Raw genomic sequence first — 21,829 nt, forward strand, 5'->3', positions numbered from 1 at the left:
AATGCTAGAACAGTTTTGAAAAAGATGTGTTGAATTCATAATAAAGAAATGCTTCTGAAAATGTAAGAGGGCAAGGTAGCTTGATGGGGGAGGGTGTAAGGAAGGGTTGAGGCTGCTAAGTTATGGAGACAAGGGCTGCTTGCACAAAGGGAAAGGAAAATTCTGCAATTATAACTTCGAAGACAGCCCCTGGATGGGGCCAGTCTCAGGCAAGAGGAAGAATGTGGGATCATGGGTATTGTGTACAGTCCTGAGTTCTTGCAGTTTGCTGCTTTCAGCTGCATTTGTTTACACAGCATTCCTTTGATGATGTTTGATGGCAAAAGGCAACGACATGCTAAGAAAACTGTAGATAGTGCAAGCAATGTGACTTCAGCATTACAGTGGCCAAGCTTCCCTACCACATGTTTAAACTAATTTGTGTGACAGAAGCACATGTGCTAGCAGGGCAGTGAAAATCAAATGAAACCATGTAGGTAGAGCATGTGGCATGGGGTCTGTGTCTATACTTACGGCTCAATACATATTTGCTAGTAATAATAAACATAAAAATATATGGCCATTTTTCTACACATACCCTTTGGACCCTTGAAGATGTGACGGGCATTTGTCCCAGTCTCCTGGGTCTGGGGCCATGGCCTTGGCTGGCCCCACCCTCTTCATGCACAGGCACATCCAGAAGCTTTGTGGCACGGAGAGCAACTCATCTTGGCCCACACACCACCTTGAGCACAGTTGCAGCTAAGTCAACAAACTGTCCTATGAGATCAGTAAGCTCTGTCCAACTCTGCCATGTTTTGAGGTCTTTTAAAATTTTGTTCTGCCTTTCCCCCAGGCCAAGGATCCACCACAACACTTCAGAAAAGCTTTGAACCCACTGGTTTCCAAAACATGCTTTCCGGATTGTACAACCCCATTGTGTTCTCAGCCTCAGGAGCCAATCTGACTGATGCTCACCTCTTCTGTCTTCTTGCATGTGACCATGATCTGTGTTGCGATGGCTTCGTCCTCACACAGGTCCAAGGAGGTAATGTTGGTGGTGAGGGCCAGGACCTAACAAGGGATGGGGAACACACAGGGATGCAGAAGCCAGGACACACAACATGGATCTGCCTGGGGTGTACAGTGTGAGTGCCCACACCCAAATAGAAGGCAATAGTCAAGTACACAATACACACATGGTACTCACATTCATATTCCACGTGTTATACACTATGCTGGCCCCTTCACCTTGTGATACTGGTTTATTCCTTTCTGCTGTCTTTAAGGGACATATGACAAGCTCCATTTTACACACTGAGAAACTAAGGCTCAGATCGTTTAAATCATTTGCTCATGGTCAGACACCTTGAAAAGTGATAGAGCCAGGGTTTGACCCAAGTTGTGTCTTCTACAGCACCTTGCTGTCACTTGTGAAGCTGGGACTGGACATATTTGGTCAAAAAATGTTAGCTCATTCTTATTTCCCACCATCAGTCATTCAGCAATGATCTATTGAGTGCCCACTGCGTACCAGGTCCTGTGATCAATATGCCTATCATTTTCAGTAGTATCTCAGCAATGGAGATGCGCTTCTGTTTATGGAAATAAATTCATGTACTCAGCAGTGTGGCCTCGTGGTTGAGAAGGGACTTTGGTGTTATGGACCTGGGTTCTAGTCACTGCTGTCACTTTCTGGCTGTGTGATCTTGGACAAGTTACTTAAACAAAGTTGCACTTCCTTTGTTTATAAAATACAGATAATAATACTTTATATTGAACTACTTGTTATTAAGATAATGAGTGCAAAATGTTGCATATAGATTTGGCTCCTGGTGTGCCACTGATTGACTAAAAGGGTCTTAACTGTTTTATATGAAAACCAATCCTATTTCTCCTTAGCAGCATCAATTTGTGACTGTTTTATATGAAAACCAATCCTGTTTCTCTTAGCAGCATCAAACTGTAAGCCACTATGTGACTAGTCACATTACATTTATGAAAAATTCTAAAGATTAGAAAAAATTGAAATAGTCTGATATATCTTGTTATGGTTCTCACTTAAGTCAACAGGAGACTCTAACTGATCACCATATATGTGCAATTGAATGTGCTAGGCATCAGGAACAGATAAAAAGGATGTAGGGTCTGGGGGGAGAGGCAGTGTATACCGTGAAAGGGGAATAAATGGCCTTTACTCATTTATTCATCTCTGCTCGCATTCAGCAAACATGTGTGGAGCACTGCTCAGCATCAGGCTTCAGAACTAGGCAGTGTGCGATGCAAATGCCTGATGAGGTAGAGACATAGAAGCCTTGAAGTGTGAAGGAAGGGGATAACAAGAGGAAGGTCAGGGAAGGCTTCCAGGAAGAAGAGGAACTTGGGCCAGGTTTTGTGGGATGAGCAGTATTTAGATGACAGAGTGGGAGGATTTGGTTCAGAGTGGGTATCCTTGTGAGCTGAGCTAGAGACAGAGAGACCCCAGGTTTTCTGAAGACTATTAACTGAGACATGGAGTTGATCAGGAGGCAGGTGTTTTTTGGTTTCACCTCCAGGACTGTTGCTGCCTCCAGCGTCTACACAATATCCCCACCAGGCTCAGGGTAGAGAGTGTCTCCTTCTAAGAAGGACTAACCCTGCCTCCTGGGTACATGAGCCCCTTATCTCACCTTTGCAGGGCCATGCCTGATACAATTTGGATGTTTGTCCCTCCTCATCTCATGTTGAAATGTGACCCCCAGTGTTGGAGGTGAGGCCTAGTGGGAGGTGTTAGGTAACAGGGGTGGATTTCTCATGGATGGCTTGGTGCTGTCCTCTTGACAGTGAGTGAGTTCTTGCAAGATCCTTAAAAGTATATGCCACCTCCCCCTCTCTCTAACTCCTAATCTCCTATAACATGCCTGCCCCCACCTTCACCTTCTGTCATGAATGTAAGTTTCCTGAGGCCTCACAAGCAGTAGATGCCAGCACCATGTTTCTTGTACTATCTGCAGAATCATGAGTCAATTAAATCTCTTTACTTTATAAATTACCCGGCCTCAGGTATTTCTCTATAGCAATGCAAGAACAGCCTAGTACAATGCCCCTGCCCTCCTCCCTGCTCTCCACCTGTCACTAGCCCAGTGTTTTCCAGGGCTCCCCATCAGGAGGCAGGTACAGTGTTCTTAGCCCCTCTCCCTTCTTAAAATCCAAAACACACACGGCCCCACAAAGCTCTTGACCTCCGACCTTCCCTCGAGTGCCTCTCCGGTTGCTCTCCTTCTCTACCACAGCCAGACCCTGCAAGCTGAGACCCTGTCTCATCCCCAAACTGCTTCTACCAGATCTCCAGTCACCAGGGGCATCTTCTGCTCCTCCATAGGCCTGTTGTCTCTGGCAACTGTCACTATTTCCTGCTGTCCAGTTCTTTCGACCTTCATCTTTCTACCTCTTTCGGAAGAAAGAGGTCTTCTTTCGACATCTCCTCTTCTGACCATCCTCTCCTGACCTCCAAGATGCCCTTCTCTTGCTCCTTAAACTACCCCTTCTCTTCTCTTTCAGCTTTCTGGGTTGAATCCTTAGATGACCTTTGGGATCTTTGATAGTTCCCACCTCCACCTCTTGTGGGTCTTTGTTCTGGGTGTGACCTCTGCAGAGGTCCACACCCATACACTCATCTGCTGTCTGGATATACCCTCTTGGACATCTGTTAGGAATCTCAAAGTCAAATTAATGGGTAGATTTTACCCTAAACCAGCCGATCTCAGTGAAGGGCACCTGAGCCACAGACCTGGGATCATACTGAATGCCCCACAGCCCCCTTCCCTTCTGTGAAGCTGTCACTCCAATTTCCTGTTGCTCTCTTATTATCATGTTTGAGACCAAGGTGTATTCCATCCCTGTCACCACAGTCTGCATTTAGGCCTGTATTATTATTTTCTTGGCACCTGTACCAGTCTCTTAATTGGCCTCTCACCGCCAACCCCCACATACCTGACTAGATTCCCCTTCCTCCAAGTCATCCTATTCAACTTCAGCTCTCCTTGTGATTTCCTCCTCCTGGAGTACTATTTTGTCCCTTCTCTTTGTATCCAAGTTCACATATCCAATCTCCCTGGTGGATCCAAACTCCCCAGGCTATGAAAGAGTTATTTATCCTCAGCCTTTAGGACAGCCATGCTCACTGTAGGTGCAGAGGAATGCCACTGAATAGGGCAGACCCCAAAGTGGGGAAGTGATCTGCCTGATGCCCACGTTCTAGTGGTCAGCAAAGTGGAACTTGGCTTTCCTGACTTATGGCATAGACGCTTGTGCTCTACTCCCCCCCCACTCCTGCCATCTCCACCTCCTCCTCTCAGATCCAGAGGGAGAAAAGGATAATTGTTAATTGCTAGACTCTGAAGATAAGTGAATATTGCATTGAAAACATATAATAAGTGTTTTACCCTATTCAGAGAGATGAATTAAGACTTCCCCAAATCTTGAATCATGTGTAGGTTTAAATGAGGTAAAGATAAGAGGGAAGGTGATATTAAATGGAAAGAATAGCTTATGCAAAGGCCCTGTGGGAAGAGGATGCAAGATAAAGAAGAGAAGACTAGAGTAAGCCGTGGTCCCTGGAGCAGAGTACAAGGCCAGAGGTTTAAGGGGCAGGAGGGAGAGGCCAGGCCACAGTGAGGAGAACATTTTAGGTGGCAGGAATAGTTGTTTTTATTCTAATAACAACTGGAAGCCACTGAATGTTTTAAGCAAGGAAGTGTCATGATCAGATTTGAACTTTGACATGAGTGCTTGCCATGTCATGGCTTGAGTGTGGGGAAGGTTGTGGCTGGGGGTCAGAGTAGATGCAGAGATGAGTTAGAAACTGCTGCAGTAGTCCAGGGAAGAAGGTATGGTATCCTGGGCTAGGGCGGTTGCAGTGGAGATGGGGAATGGAAGACAGATTCAAAGCATCCCCAGGAGGCAAATTCAACAGGACTTTGAATTTGGGGATTGAGGAAGAGATGTCAACGATTGTTCTTGGGTATCTAACTTGTTCACCTGTTGTGTTGCAAAGAATGAATGAGATTGGATGTCCAATTTGACGATGGGAGGGGGAGATTTAGGAAGGCCATGGGTCCATGTGGGGTATACTAAGTTTGAAGTGACTATTGAGACATCCACAAAATGTCAGCTGAGTTTTGAGATGCAAAGATCCAGAGCTCAGAAGGGAAGTGTGGATGGGAGATATAAATGTGTAAATTATAGCTTCGAGTCGGTATCAAAGGTGTGGGTATGAATGCATTTTTCTAGGAGGAGGGTGCAGAATGAGGAGATATGGGGGGATGGAGCTGATCTTGATGAGCAACTACATAACAGGTAGAGAATCTGCAAAGAGATAGAGAAGGAGCAGCCAGACAGGGAGGAGGAGATGGGAATAGTGGATCCTCGCGAAAGCTAGGGTGGGAGACGATTGCATGGTGAGGAAGTTGTCAACAGTCTTGAGTGCTGCTGAGAGTTCAAATAAGGTGATTCCTGAAAAATGCTGAGTTTAGCGCACAGTGGTCAGGGTGGCTAAAATGAGAACATTTTGTTGGAGTGGTGGGGCAGGAACACAGATTAGAATGAGCTGATTCCTAAAATTCCTTCTTCATTTAATGCTCTATGGTTATGTGATGTGGATTCCTGTTAGTGCTTAGATAGAAAAATATGTCACACACACACACACACACACACACACACACACACTTGTATTTGTCTTGATGGATATCTATATTTAGAAACACCATAACTCAAATCAAGGATTCCTCTTTGAACTAAATGTATTTTCTGAGGATACCACAATTTCCCCAGATGCACGATGACTCACCAGACCCTATGATTTTTTTCAAGCTGGAAAGGTTGATTTCATTTTCCTTAGGATCGTATATGGAAGAATGTTTCTGTTCCATGCAGCGGAAAGCCCACAAAATCCTTTTTTCCATATTGCTGGCTGGCAGCTTGCTTGCATTTCCCTCCAAGTTTAACCTGTGATCTGTGAATTATGTTGAACTAAACATCCACCTCGCAATGCTGAAAGTCAAGCCGTCTTTGAAATACACATAAAGTATCAGGCAGATGTTTTCCCCAGTCTTGTCCAGTGGGCAAATCTGGAGTTTTAACTTATGAAGCTTTGGCTGGATCTGCTGACGACCAGGAACAGAATTCTGCTACATCCTTTACCACAGTCTGGAAAGTCATTTAGCTCCGGTGGATTTCCCCTACTTCCCCTGCTTTCGTTTCTCCCCTCCCAACAAGTCTCCAGCTTCCTGCGATCTCTACCCCTCCATGGCTTTGTTTCCACTGAGAGTTATTAGTGAAAATTCATGGGGCTTCTGAACTACATTTTAGTGGAGACTGCTTGGAAGCGGGGCTCTGAGGGCCTTGAGTGGCTTCAGGGTCACAGGAGTGCAACTGAAGCTAAGCTGGCAATATATGACCAGCAAAGTGACTTCCAGCCTCTCCCTGGCCCCCACCTCCCAGGCACAGCCTTCTCAAGGACATTTGGCACTAATTAAAGAGGAAAGCTGTATGGGTTTCTCTACTGAGGTCTGAGAGCAAAAGGAAAAATGCACCCTGCCTCTTGTTAATTCCATCATTCTGTTCCCTGGCTTTCAAGTGAGCCAGACCACAGTGATCAGCCTTCCTCGAACTCTCCTGGGCTCTGAGAGTGTGCCCCTTGCTGGTGCTGCCCTCACGTTCCACAACTGGCCCTCAAGCCTGCCCCTTGCTGAGGCTCTTGCTGCCTGCTGGCCATTCCACAATTTCTCAGCTCCTAGAAAAACCATTCTTCCTTTCTGTGCCTCAGTTTCCCCATCTGTAAAACGAGGTGGTCTAACTAGGTCAGTAATTCTCCATGGTGCTCTTTACAAACACTTATGCCCAAATGCACCCCACCCTATACACATGACCTACCAAGTCAGAAACTCTGTGGTTGATACCTAGAAATGAGCATTTTCTAAACCCTTCCTGCATTTCTGATGTCATCAGTCTAAACATCCATGTTCAGAAACCACCATATTAGATGACCTGGAAGGTCACTTAAAAAATTCAGAAGTTTACTGCAATTTAACAGTGGCCAGCAGAAGCGAAAAGAACACAGTGTGAAATTTTTAAGCCAGACATCCATGAGTCACCTACTCTGGGGAAATTCTGGAGATAGAATGGTTTAGAACTAGATCCAGATTGGACATAAATTAGGAAATTAGAATGAGGAATGGAGTAGGAGTTGTGGGATAATATATTGCCCTTTCTTTTTCCAGGGGAGTCTGAACAACTCTACTACCTAGAAGGTTTATTTATCCAAATGGAATAGATACAAATTTATAAATCTAAATATCCTCAAGCAGTTTAATTAACTTACATGAGACTCAGTTTTCTCATTGGTAAAATGGAGATAGTAATGTCTGTAAGAATTAAGGGAATTAATATACTTAAAGACTTACACAGTGGCTGGCACATAGCAGATGTAAAAAACGTGTGAGTTACTTGAATGTATCCAAATAAAATCACTATCAAATTCCATTAGCTTGGGAGTAGGTCTTCCTGATGCTAAACAAAGTCATAATTTTGGGGTACCTTTTAAAAATTCAGAGTCAGGAGACATATTCAAGATAAAAGAGTCCAATGTCATCTCCCCTAGTTTTCTCTCCACACATCCTAGGCATATGGACACACAGTCTCTGCTTGGATATGTCCAAAGACGAGGAACTCACTTCCTAACAGGGAAGTATGTGTCATTGGTGCATAGGTGTTAGTTTTTAATAGTTTCTTACTCCATCTCAAAAAAAAAAAATTCTTACTTTGAATCTAAATACTCCTTCATGAGACCCTTCAAGGTTGATCTCGTGTGTGTGTATATGAGAGAGTGAGAGAGACAGACAGAGAGAGAGAGAGAGAGAGAGAGAGAGAGAGAGAGAATATGATGGGAAGTGAGGCAGAAGGGCAGGAGAAAAAGGAGGAGGAAACTGAAGCAGCAGCAGCTCAGGAAAATCACCCTGTTCAGCAGGTGTAGACCATGGTGACTGAGGATTCTGGCAGTGGTGCCCTCAGGATGTTGGAGGTACTGTCAGTGCTGTGGACGCCATGAAGAAGAGCTGTCATGGGGAGGGAAGGGATCAGCAGGTTTGAAGGAGGTGGCCCTCCCCTTGGAAATTTGCCAATAAGAGAGCTGCAGTACTCTCAGGCAGGATTGTCTCAATTTAAAACCAGACTCTTGAGTTCTAGCATCTGTGCCTTCTCCTGAGATGCTGTCACCTATCTTTATCTGCAAATGCTCTCAGGGGATAGAGAAGAGACTCTAAAGGTCCGCCTCCATCACATTGACTTCTCCTCCCTCTTGTGATCCTCAGCTGCCATCATCTGTGGGTTACTGAGCTCACCCAATGTCCTGCTTTGCAATGTCAAAGACTGGATGGATCCCTCTGAAGCCCGGGCTAATGCGACGTGTCCTGGTGTGACATATGACCAGGAGAGCCGCCAGGTGACATTGCGTCTTGGAGGCCAGGAGTTCATAAAGAGTAAGTCTTTGCCATTTGTCCATATTCCTTCAAAATTATTCTTCCCACCAGCAAGGCCCTCTGCTACTTTCTTATGAGCTCTCCTTGTGGCCTGAGGAACTTAGACTTCTGAAAAGAAAACTTTACCAATTATACTGGATGGAAACAACCCTGCCATCTCAGCAGAACTCTATGGGAAGCATCCATTTAGCTCCTCAGATTGCAGGTGGACTGCAGGGAGCATGGCCCAGTAGGGCAAGTCTGCTGCTGTCAAGAATCTTGGGGTTAGCTGGCAATTGATGGATCTCATCTAGTCTTGGCTGGCACATCTGGGCCCTGTTCTATGAGTTTCTCATCCTCCTCTGGAGGAATGTACTCTTCTGTAGATGGCAGAAGCAGGAACAAGGAGAAATAAGCAAGGTCTCTGTTGGTGGAGCTCAGATCTGTCACATTACCATTTCTGCCTCATCCTATTGGATAAAGCAAATCCCATGGCCAAACATGGAACAAAGGGTTGGGACAATAGACTCTTCTCCTATAGTAGGGGGAACTGCAAAGTCATGTGCAAATAATAGGACTACAAACAAGGATGGAAAACTGGAGCCTGAAATGCAATCTGTCCCCCAAACTAATGCCCATCCAGGCATATTTTCTCCCTCTATGAGTTAAGAAATTCCAGGTTTACCAGTTGTACTGCCCACTCCAATGATGGGTGCAAGGGACTGTGGGCTGCATTGCATGGACTCAACTAACAGAAATAACCATTGGGCTTTCTCCTTCCCCTTCTTTCTTTTGGAAGCTCTTTTCTACAAACATATAAACATTACAGTGAGGCTGCATCTCTGCAATCATCTGCCCCAGCCTCTCAGTTTCCAGAGATGGGCAGTTAGTGCCTGAGGCCCCCCAGCCAGTGGCATCTCCTCTCTACCCTCTCAGCCCTGCACTGCCTCTCCCAGCAGACCCCCATCAGGAAAAAGTGGATGCCCACTCTGTGCTGGGCTAGGGACTGGCCAGCCATGTACTACTGATGTGATCAGGAAAGACAGAACCAGCACCACCAGCACTGGGAGCTGGTTAGAAATGCAGAGTCTCAGGCCACACCCCAGCCCTCAGAGTGGGTCCCAGGAATCTGTTTTCTAACAAATGGTCTGGACAATACTTATGTAGCACTGTTGGCTTGAAAGTTTCCTTCCATCCCTGAGAGTCTGAGTTATGATGTAGATGGGGCCAGCTGCTGCCTTCCCTCTTCTAGTTCCAGAGTGAGGTTGAGGGGAAGCCCTGCTCCTCACTGTCTGTTTATCTGCCAGAACCTGAACTGAGAAAGCACCGCCATGCTTCTTCTCCACCGTCTGAGTTGAGAGCAATGAAGGCATGTGCAGGTGCTGACCAGATAGGCTGAGCGCCTGATGTGAGAGAGTCAATGAGGTTCTTTTTGTGGGAGCCCTTGGGTGTTTATGTTGCTGCAGGAAGCGGTCTCCCAAAGGCTGGCAGAGGGTCTCTTCTGCCTCCCAGGGAAGCTTCTGAGACCCATACCTTTATATCTTGCATTTCTCAAGGTTCCAGTGGCAGAGCATTCCATGTCACCCCATGTCACCTCCTCCAAGAGGGCTCCCTGACTACCCACAAGGCTTAGTGCTTCCTCGACTGCAGAGCTTCATGGATGCTCTGCCTGTTCCTTTGTTAGGCAGTGCAGTCAGCGTTGTGCCACCATTGCGCATTTACCTGTCTGTGGAAAGTTTGTCTGTGATGTTAAATTCTAGCATTGGGCACCACTTGTGTGACCTGGAGTAGGTCAATGAATGTTTTCAGGCCTAATTGCCTGTCTATATAATGAGAGTAATACCAGTACCCATCTCACGGGGTTGGGAGGATGAAAGGAGAGGATATAACAATAAAAAATAAGGATAATAGAAATGACTTATGTAGCACACCCTCTGAGGCAGCCCTGCTCTGAGGCCTTGACCTATGCTCACAAGTCCTCAACACAGTATTTCAAGGGAGGCACTCTTATCATCATCGTCCCCGCTTGCCAGCTGAAAACACTCAGGCACATAGCACTTAGGGGACTTCCCTAGGTTTTAGAGCTTGTCAATAAGAGGGCTGGGATCTGAAACCTGGCATTCTGGCTCTCACACGGCCATTCTTAACCACTCCTCTGTATCAGCCCTTGCAGATCAAGAACTTAGCAGAGTTCCTGATCTGTGGTATTGATATTAGATGATGTTATCATTATTTTTTCAATTTGTCATTGTTTTCTGCCATATCTTAAAAACTGAATTGTGTTTCATTAGTTTCTGGATTCCCACCATTGAGCTATGTTTTATAAAGATGGCATAGAAAAAAAAAATACATGTATATATGGAGTGCATGGTCACCAAATTCTGAAATAAAATATCACAGAATTTGGTGGAATTCCATAAAGCATAAATAGTTTCTTTTGGGGTCAATAAAATCTAATCGCTCCTTTATGTGATGGGTAGAAAACATATGGTATTCATTACTCCAGGAGCACCGGGTGAACACAGGCATTTCAAGAAAGACATATGATATTTTCGTGGCAGTAAATCCAAAGTGAATTGCTCAACCCAGAGCGTGTGCTTGGTATGTGCCCAAGAAATGAGGACTGTGCCCTTGTCTGGCCTCCCAGAGAAGTGATTACCAGAAGACCTTTGAAATGTTTGTTTTTTTCAGTGCCCTATGTGTGTGTGTGTGTGTGTGTGTGTGTGTGTGTGTGTGTATTGTGCAGTGAGGGCAAGGCTTTAAGAAGCATGTACTACGATAGAGATTTCAGGCAGCCTTGATACTCCAAATTGGAGGTTGCCCTATACAAAGGCTGAGTAGGAGGCTACCTCCAATTGACGACAACAGGGCACAGATATTTCCTCTTCAAAATAAGAGGTCAGCCTTTTAGTATAATTAAGCCCTGGAGGTGAGAGGGAGGGAGTGTAATAATTTAAATTCTAACTACAGTGTGAAGAACTGATAGATACCCTTTTCTAACAACAGATATTGATGGAGGAAAAGAGGAGGGTTCTGAGTATAGGAACAGTTGCAGGGGAGGGCGTGGAATGATTTGAAAGAACATGGGGAGGTGCTAGGGACAATAAAGACAAACTCCATCCCCACTAAACTTGATTGAGGACTGGCCTCTTCCTCCCAGTTTAACAATGGGATAGATGGTTGTGAAGACAGACTCTGGAATCAGGCCCTGGAATTTGAATTCCAGTGTGAATGTGTCCTCACTGTGTGGCCCATCTAGGCGTTGGTATTCCCAATTATTCAGTGAGGATAATGGTGGTCTCTGACTCTCCAGGTAGTTGGGAGGATTAAAGAATAACGTGTGTGGAACAACAGAGTGGTGCTGAGCAGGGCAGGCTCACAGTGGACACTGGAGATAGGGCACAAGGGCTGAGAGTGAAAATGTCTGGAATGGAGCCTGGCTTTTCCCCTAGCTCTGTGACCTTATTCAAGACATTTGACCACCTTCAGCCTCAGGGCTGCCATCTGTGCAGTGGGTCCATTTGTTCACAGATTACTGAGTGAAGTGCTGGCATGCTCCCTAGGCTGTCAAAGAATGCCTTGTTCTCTGGTCCCTGGTTCCCTAACAGCACATCCAACAGAGGCACCCATGGGACTTCTGGGTACAGACTTCTGCTTTTGTTGATCAGTTCACTGGTACTATCAGGCTGTGGTTCAACACATGACCTGGGTAATGGAGAATTAGCATTTGTTTTTAAAGCACAAATGAATTGATTGCCAGGTGTAGGAAATCACAACCCAAGAGAACGCAAGTTCAAGTAGTAAATATCTGCACTGCATTATACAAAGTACTTTCACGTATAACTCAATCGATCCTTTGGGCACTCTGGTGAGGCAGTTGGTTATATCACAATTTCACTCATGAGAGTGAAGTTTGGAGGTCTGACATGACACACCTTAAGAAACAATCTTTGCATTAGCGCCATGGCTGGGGCTCAAGCCTTCAGCTTAGGAGACCAGTGCTGTCTTGTGGAAGCTCTCTACTCACCTCTCTCTGCCACCTTCTGCTTCCACCATCCTGTGTGCAATTTACTGGAAGTGGAAAGTGCTTTCGGGTTCTCCTTGTTATTGTGCCAGAAAAATTAAGGGGTCTCTGGTAACTGAGAGTGTCATTCTTCAGACATCACTTTGGGGCCAGCTATGCTCCAGATATTGGGTATTAATGCCAGTTAATGGGATATTCTACTTCAAGGATTTTACAGAGCTGTTGGGAGAAGGGAACAGAAGATTCAGGAAAGCTGTAGGGTTAACTGTGAGTTGCAGAGGGGAGCTGGGAGATGTGCAAACAGCTTTGGAGGAGGTGAGTTGGTGGGGAGCCCTCCCCCAGGCTGGGGCAGCCCTCGTGTTTCCTCCTCCCTCCCTTGTATCGTGAGCAGCTGCTGAGTAGGTGTGAGGGTGAGGTGACCAGGCCAGGTCCGGAGGCAAGGATGGGGAGAGTGGCTTCTGTTCTCAAGGAGCTCACAGGCTAGATGGGGTGAGAGATACAGAGATTATTAAATACAGCAGACCTCCTGTTTGCCCATCTTAGTGGACTGACAAGGATTGTAGGAAAGCAGAATGTCCCCTTAGCATATCCTTTCCTGTTTGGTAAAAGCAAATTCAGGTCACCTGCCACACAGAAGTTAGGACTGACTTCTAATACCATCTCCCAAGAAACAAACAATTATACCCCAACAACCACTCCCACAAAACACCTGGAGGCTATTTGAATCTGATTTGGAGACACGGCACCTTTTGCTGTGAGGTTTCTGCCATCAGAAATGAGTGATGGCTGAAAATATGAGATTTTGCTTCACCTTGGTGCCTGGGTTGACATGTGTTCTCCAGAGAGAAATTCACTCAGGATCTGGATCTCCCAAATTTCCAGTGAGCATTTCTGAGTGTATTCAACTATTTGCTCCTGGCTGAGTCAACCCTCTTATTTCTCAGAAAAACATCTTAGAAAGCTCTGGGGCTGCATATGGCTAGTTTTTGACAAATCTTGAAGTGCAAATGAATGGAAAACAGGCAGATTAAATGTCCCCTAATGCCACACAGACGTAAAATTTGATAGAAAAAAAAAAAAAAAAAGCCTTGGCGGAAATACTTCTGGGTTCATCCTGAATCCAAAAGGCTTGATGTTGAGTGATTGTGAGGCTTTGCCTGATGTTCAATTTATAGGGGTCTGTTTTATGTCAGTGTTTGTCATTATCTTGGGGTGCCAGGACCTCTGTGAAGAAAGTTACAATACACCTGTGGTACTCATTGCAACCAGATGCATCTAGATTAGATGGCTGATGAATGTCTAGAAATAGGATGGGCCATTTAAATAGGGCCCTATCAGTTATTAGTTACTGCTGTCACAGGTTGGGTGTTGCCATGTGTTTAGTGCTATGTTTGTGTCTTGGTTTATAGTTTGGCTTCTCCCAGAATCAACCATGAGACAAAGATTCAGGAGTGTCATTTAAATAGGAAGGACAAGCAATATGAACAGAGTCTCAGGGGAAGTAACACAGAGAAGAGACGACAGCCAATAAAGGGTGGACTCTGAGGCCAGCTGTACTTAATTCCCTGGATCAGTGTAAAACACACTTCAGAATGACCCCACCAGCTGGGCCAAGGAACAGGGTGTGCACCCAGCAGTGCTGCAGAGGACTTGACTGGCAATTGCAGGGAGGGCAGCAGCTCCTGGCCCGTCCATCCTGCCACTGTGCCGAGGGCAGCTGTGGCTTTCTACAACTCCCTCAGATCCCTGGGCATAGACCAGCAGTTCACATTGCATACGTCATTTCCACTCATCATCTGAAAACGGGAGAGAAATGGCATTTTCTCCATTTACTGAGGGGGAGAATAAGGCATAGGGACTCAAGGGAACTTCCTCAAGGTTTTTCAGCTCACCAGTAGCACAGTTCGGGTTTCCTTTACGCCACAATCATTATTCAGATCTGCTTTGCGCTGGGAAGTGGGATGTAGAGATCCTGATATCTGCCTCCTGTTAAGGAAGCTCACTGTCTAGGAGAGGGGCAGGGGCCATTGTACTAGTGCAGCTGACCAGGCCTCGGTTCCCCTGAGGCTGGGCACCATCTGCTAGGAAGGACCCTGGGAGACTCCATCCTTATATCAATGCCTCTAGGACCTACAGCAGCCATTCTGAACCTACCTAACCCACACTGGAGGCCCAGGAGTGTCAGCTGATTCTTCATAATGGTCATCTTTGATGGCTGGAGGTCCTTCCCCTCACAACTCACTAGTGGATTGTAATGAAAGCAAGTCTCCGAATTCTGCCACACATCCAAGCAGTTTTTAGCAAACAGGCCCAGAAACTGTCACGACCTGTCACCTGTTCAGTGGCCCCAGTGAAGCTCCAGCTTGCTATCCTTGGCACCTTGTTGGAAAGGTTTATTTAAGACAGAACTAATACTATTCTCACAGCTGAACTCAACTCACCTTCTTGTCAAAATCAGATGAACAAGAATCCTTCATATCCATGACTGATCACAGACCTGTTTTGAATCAAGCCACGGCTCTAGGGCTATTGGGCTCAGGAATCTGTCACAATCTCCTCCTGCCAGCATAGGAGTGACACTGTGATACATTTAGCCAAGCCATGTTTTGAATGCTATGTATCTGACCAATAGATAATGTACCTATTTCCAGCATTCATTATGCTAATTAACAAAGCCCAGTGGTGGTGGTGTTAACTGGGTTAGAGTTGATGCATCTGTGACTCCTTCCTGGAGGGCGGGGCTCCTGGACAACAACTTTTCTGTGCCACTCCTAGAGTGTGCTTTTCCGTTTAGGATCCTGCCCAGTTTAATCTGAGGGTGTGGATTAAATTTGACTGCCACAGACGCAGCGCATGATCTCTTCAGAAGTTTTCTGAGTAAAGACCACGCCATACCCAGCAATGCTGAAGAGTCAGGTTCTGTGCCCAAACCCTCAAGTTCTCAGTGTGTTTGTGCTCCTGCAGCCTTGATCACAGGGGCAGCGACCCTGAATCAGGGGTTGGAGGCCTGTGTGTGTAGCAGGGATAACTCAGTTATTGTGGAAGAAATGAAAGTATTTTCTAGGCAGTCAAACTATGACCATTTATCAGAGAAGAGGAGGAACGATGCTTGCTTGGGTTCTCTATACCTTCTTACAGTCATCAGTATTCTATTTGTGAAATTTTGGGGAATGGAGTAAGGGGTCAAAAGTCTGTTTAGGAAAACTAATTTGGGGCTAACCTTCTGATGCATGGGAGGGCAGAGCTCTGTGTTTATTTGGTGGGCTCTGAGTATCATTCATTGTTTTGTTCTCCCTCCTTCATTTAGCCTTGCATTTATTTATATACTGAACCCCAGTTCTGTGCCAAGAATTGTGCTGGGGGAGTGGGCAATATAAAGAAGGGACTTACAGTGTGTCCAGGAAGCTGGACAGTAACTACCAGGCATGAGGGGAGAGAAAGAAAAGGTCTCTGAATACTGCAAACCCAGAGGAGGGGAGCCTGTGACCAGCTGGAGAGCTGAGGGAAGCCTTTCAGGAGGCGGTGATGCAGAACCTGATTCTGAAAGAATGAGTAGAGGTCAATCAAGTGAAACAGAACAGGGTTCTAGGCAGAGAGAAAAATACATGCAACGATGCAGAGGCCTGACAGCAAGCATTCAATGTGACTCGGGAGGTGGGCACTTTGGAGACAGATTAGGGCATGAGGCTGTCATGAGCCAGATTGCAAGGAACTGAATTCTGACATCCCTGTAGCTCCTGCAGGACCAAAGGTAGGTTTGTCTTTCAGGATGAGTACCTGGGGGTTGTGTGGCTGAGGGATGGGAGGGGGCCAAGGTCAAGGCCTGGGTGGGGATCAGCTAAAGCCTAATGGAGTTAGGAGATGTGCTGAGGCTTGAGCTGAGAGGAAGGGTTCAGAGGAGAGGAAAGATTAAAGAACAGTTTAGGGACTAGTCTGAATGGATGCAGAGACTGATGGAGGAGTTAAGGATGACCCAAGAAGTAGATGGTCCTATTAACTGATTTAGAAAGCAGGAGGAAGTGAGTTTGGATGTAGAGGTGGGAATGAGAGATGAGGAAGGTAAGAGAAAGAAGGGCAACATTCTGTCTTTTACCCAGTATTCTCTATGTATTCCTATGGAGACTTGGCAATCATATTAATAATTAAGACCACCAAGGGGTTACAGCTTTCCTTGTGGTGATTGACAAAGGTGCTTCCCAGGACACAATAATCTCTGTAGATGCTGGTCAGGTGACTTTCTGGGCCTACCAAGGCACTCTACATACATGTGCTGAATTTAGTTGAATATTCCATTGGATTAAATTGTGTTGAAACAGGCAAAAACCAAGGATGAACTTAAGACAGCATATTTCCCAGGCTGGCAGACCCAAGGCTCTGTTGCCTTGAGATGGACAGAGTGTATAAGAAGGTCTGCTTCCTATCACAGTTCAGTACATTCTGGGCCAAAAATACAGTCCTAAACTGATGTGCACCTGCGGGAAGCACCCGTTTGTCTCTGAGTAATGAAAGGCACCTATAATTTTTGACATTATGTAAAACAGGACACACATACTGACAAAAATAAGAGTCTCAGACAGAGTGAAAAACTCACCACCGACTCTCCCCAAGTCAGACACTGAGACTACTGAGAGGTAAAGAGCTTCCTCTTGGCATTTCCTAAGGGCTACTGCTCTTAGGAAGGGGCAGGCATACCCCTTAGGAAGGGGATGTGACTGAATTTGTATTTGTATGGAGGGACCATAACCCAAATTCCCCAATTATTTCATGGTAAGCTACACACACACGCACACACACATACGTGTATATTATTTTTCCTTAGGTTATTGGGGTAAGTTGGTGTTTGGTTACATGAGTAAGTTCCTTAGTGGTGATTTGTGAGATTTTGGTGCACCCATCATCTGAACAGCATCCACTGCACCCTATTTGTAGTCATTTATCCCTTGCCCCCCTCTCACCCTTCCCTCCAAGTCCCCAAGGTCCACTGTATTATTCTTATGCCTTTGGGTCGTCATAGCTTAACTCCCACGTATCAGTGAGAACATTCCATGACTGGTTTTTCATCCCTGAGTCACTTCACTTAGAATAATAGTCTCCAGTCTCATCCAGATCACTGAAAATGTATTTCATGGTAAACTGCTTCTTAATGTGGTCATTGGCTTCAGCCTTAGACTTGAGAGCAATACAATAATCTAGAGATAAATGTTTCTTTAACTTTTACAGGCTAAATAAGAATTATAATGCATGACCAAAAGTATTTTTAAAATGTTATTCACTTTACATCTGTATTACCTATATGAATATATATGGTATATCTATAGCTATCTATATATGTATCTACATATGGTGTATCTATCTATCTTTAAAGAATCAGTATATCAATAGATTTGGGCATAAAAAGATTTAAAGTTGGGCGTGGTGGCTCACGCCTGTAATCCCAGCACTTTGGGAGGCCAAGGCAGGTGGATCATGAGGTCAGGAGTTCAAGATCAGCCTGGCCAACGTGGTGAAACCCTGTCTCTACTAAAAATACAAAAATTAGCCGGGCATGGTGGTGGGAACCTGTAATCCCAGCTACCTGGGAGGCTGAGGCAGGAGAATTGCTTGAACCTGGAAGGCAGAAGTTGCAGCGAGCCGAGATTATGCTATGTTACTCCAGTCTGGGCAACAGAGCAAGCCTCCATCTCAAAAAAAAAAAAAAAGTATCTGATTTCCCTTGTGACAAAGTCTAAAACCCCATAGTCTGAGCTTTGAAATAAGCAAATGATGATATCATGAGGAGAGAATGAAAACGGAACACAAACTGAGCAGGTGCGCAACCACTGGTTCTGTGTTGTTGCAGTAGGAGTATATGGTGAGGTCTTTGCAGTGTGGAGGACAAGTCCAGTAATTGCAGAGATCCAAGTCTACATCTTTCAGATGCCATAGGTGTTCACTTGCCCAAATTGTTATAAATAACTTTTACCTTCTAAAGAAGGCTATGACAGAAGTTTAAGTGGATCCTTTAGAGAAACATCCCAACATTGCACAGTCTGAGAAGTTCTAGCACCATTGTTCATTCTCATTTCAGGAGTAAAATCAAATGAAAGTGCAACTCAGTATTTTTGGCTGACCTCTATATCCTAGAACATGGTCAGCCCTGGGGGGCGGGGGGGAGGCTTGTCACTTTGATAGCCGAGTTTTCCAGAGAGTTCAGTTCACATCTCTTTAAACACAACACCTTTAACATTTTTGCCATGTCAGATGGACAGAATTCTGAAGTACAGCCATGCACCTCAGAAAGACACTTTGACCAATGAAGGACCACATATGTAATGGTGGTCCCATAAGATTATAATGGAGAATAAGATTATAAGAGGAATCCATAAGATTATAATGGATAATAATAGAAACCTGATACATAGCACTTGATATTGGCATTTCAAATCAAGTAGGGGAAATGACTGATCTTCAGTAATGATGCTGGGACATTTGTGTTTTTGTATGAAAAAATATATGTAAATAAAAGTAGATAGAGCATCTAGTCTTATATAAGTACACTTTATGATCACACAACAACAAAATTGTATTTCTCAGAACATATCCTGGTTGGTAAGAGATGCATGGCTGTATATTATCCTCTCCTTAGTGTGGTGGTTAGGAAGGAGTATGGGATTTGAAGCCAAATACGTGGAGTTTAAATTCTTGCATTAACCTTTCTTGACTTTGATTCCTTTATCTGGAAATTGGGGACCTTACTTTATAGCATGCCTGTGAGTTTTAAATTAGGTAATATATGGAAGGTTTTCATGCAAGCTTATCTAATCCACCTGTTGTTGTTGTTGTTGTTGTTGTTTTGTTTTGTTTTAGGCTTTTAGTAGTCTGACACCATGGTTTTTAGTTTCTGTCTTTAGTGATAAGTGGAAAAGAGTGATGAGGAAGGGGCTTTACTGGCCCAACCAGAGACAGAAACTAAGAACCCATGACTGTATTCTCTCCCTTGGACACCCCTGCTAGTGTTGGGTAAATGGTAATAACCGTTTATAAATAACTAGCTCTTCATTAGGACAAATACCTAATGCACGCAGGGCTTAAAACCTAAATGACAGGTTGATAGGCGCAGCATATCACCATGGCACATGTATACATACGTAACAAACCTGCACAAAGGTTTGCACATGTATCCTGGAACTTAAAGTAAAATAAAATAAAATTTTTAAAAAAGGTATATAAAAACTAGCTCCTAATAATAATTAAAAACAACATTTAATCATATCTCGATGTCTCAGGCTGTCAGCCAGCCCTCTCCTGTAGCATGGGGCTTATTTGCCTCCAGACTCTGCTATATGGGCTATTTCCTTCACCTTCCACGTCACAGGGAATTTGAAAGGAACTGAAGACTGAGCAGGGGCACAAGAGGCAGCACTGACCATCAGGAAATGGTGTGGCAAGTCTGGTCTTATTCAGAATGGCATCCAGGGGAGAACAGTTTGCTAGAAAGGAAAATCAGATAATATTAGTAATCAATTGAGTCGTGGCAGCTGCCAACAAGTGGCTGCCTGTCAAATGTTGAGGACTGCAGAGGATAAATCGCTGTCCACATTTACCAATGAGGCAAGGGTCTCTGAGGAGTTAAGTGATGTGGGAAACTCACACAGCCCTTGAGTGTCCCAGGAGCTTTGCTTTCTTCAAGCCAATCTCCAGTTCCTTAAGTGACTCCCGAGTCATAGGTTCACAACCCCTCACGGAAGTAGTCCCTTTGGTGCCCTGAGTATGACGCCCAATGTCTTACCAGCTCTGGTTTTGTACCAGGGAGCTGGAATAGAGTTGCAAGAAGCTTCTGGGTTACACCTTGCATCAGAAACACATTTTTCAGGCCTAGGAAGAGCCTGTGTCAAGGGAGATGGGGCTATTGTGGTAATGGTGGGTACCCAGTGACAGCACACTCAACCTCATAAAAATAAACATCTTCCTTTGCAGGTATGACACCCCTAGAAGGAACTCAAGACACCTTTACCAATTTTCAGCAGGTTTATCTCTGGAAAGGTGAGCTCCATGGTGGAAGAGGGGGGTTAGCAGGACGCTGATTACATGAGATTGTCTGGCACCACCTCCCATTCACAGGGCACTCTATTTCCGTAGAGGAATAGGTAGAGAGTCAGTTTCCAAATGCATACTTTCTGTGTAATAGAAGGGCTCCAATTCATCAGATAAGATACCAAAATCTAAAAGAAAAATGAATACTGTGGAAACCCAAGAAGGAATGGAGGGAGGAAGCACTAGGTTCCCGTGAGATAAAGTTTGCTGACCACAAGACACTCTTGTTCCTAGGAGGGGAGTTCAGGGCCATTGCAAAGCCAGGAGGCATTTATCTAAGGGGACTCAGCCCCATGTGCCTTTCACCCTGAGGCCCAGGGACTGGGGACAGGACCCCAGGCAGGTAGTGCCCTGAACTCCTGCTCAGAGGTAAGGGTACTGTGGGACAGAGTAGGGGAAAAATGGAGAGTCTGACAACATGCCCGCTTGGCACTTCCCTTCTGCTTCTTTGTCCTCCTTCGAGTTTTCTGAATGTTGACCAAGTGCCTACTCAGACCCAGGGAAAATGAAAGGCATTTAGGAGAGAGATGAGAAGCACAGTCCTGACTCTTGAACGGTTCTGGCCTCAGGAGGGAGCAGATAGAGCAGTGGCCCATCACAGGTCATGGCCATATGTTCTGGGTGAGAGGCATGAAAAAAGGCCCCTGACCCCATATTACCTCTTTCCTGTTCCCCTAATCTGTCCTCGCTGATCTTCAGTGTCCCGAGAGAGGATTGGTGATTTGCTTCTATATGCTGATAAACCGAAGGAGCAGAAAGGCACAGAGTTGGAATGACAGGATGTGGATCCTGGTCCTATCAATCCCCACTCGTGTGCCTGGGAGCCCATGGACCAGCCCCTCATGCCCAGATTCCCCATAGGTAACATGCGATACAGATGTCACTGGCCTCAGAATTGCCTGAGCAATGGTGCATCAATGCACAAAACAGTGCTGCGCATATAATACCTGCTGAGTGATGTTGGTGGGGGTGGTGGTGATGAAGAGAACATGGAAGGCAGAAGAGGAGGAGGAGGAAGAGGAGAAGAGGAGGGGGAGGAGAAAATGAAAAGGAAGGTGTTTACCATCATTTTCATTTTAAAGAGATAAAATGAGATTATGTACTTCTTTTCTCATTTAATTATACCTATAAGGTATAATCTGAAGAGGGGGTGATATTTTATTCATTTTCCAGGCAAGGAAAATGAGACTTGGAGAGGGTAGGTGAAATGCCCATGGGAGGCCTGGGAGATCCTGGGATCGGGACCAGACACTGGTAG

The 21,829-nt window shown here is 45.2% G+C and overlaps 1 protein-coding gene across 1 annotated transcript in view; it reads left to right on the plus strand.

The window, feature by feature from the left end:
• TG (thyroglobulin) overlaps positions 1-21,829 on the plus strand; it is a 273,793-nt gene that overhangs the window by 76,882 nt on the left and 175,082 nt on the right. Inside the window, exons 26-28 of the mRNA XM_033202283.1 lie at positions 836-1,027; positions 8,328-8,495; positions 20,455-20,520. Of these exons, the coding sequence (XP_033058174.1) occupies positions 836-1,027; positions 8,328-8,495; positions 20,455-20,520 (426 nt within the window). The remainder of the gene's footprint in view (positions 1-835; positions 1,028-8,327; positions 8,496-20,454; positions 20,521-21,829) is intronic.

The sequence above is a fragment of the Trachypithecus francoisi genome, unplaced genomic scaffold (genome assembly GCF_009764315.1).
Source record: "Trachypithecus francoisi isolate TF-2019V2 unplaced genomic scaffold, Tfra_2.0 Lachesis_group7, whole genome shotgun sequence".
Taxonomy (NCBI): domain Eukaryota; kingdom Metazoa; phylum Chordata; class Mammalia; order Primates; family Cercopithecidae; genus Trachypithecus; species Trachypithecus francoisi.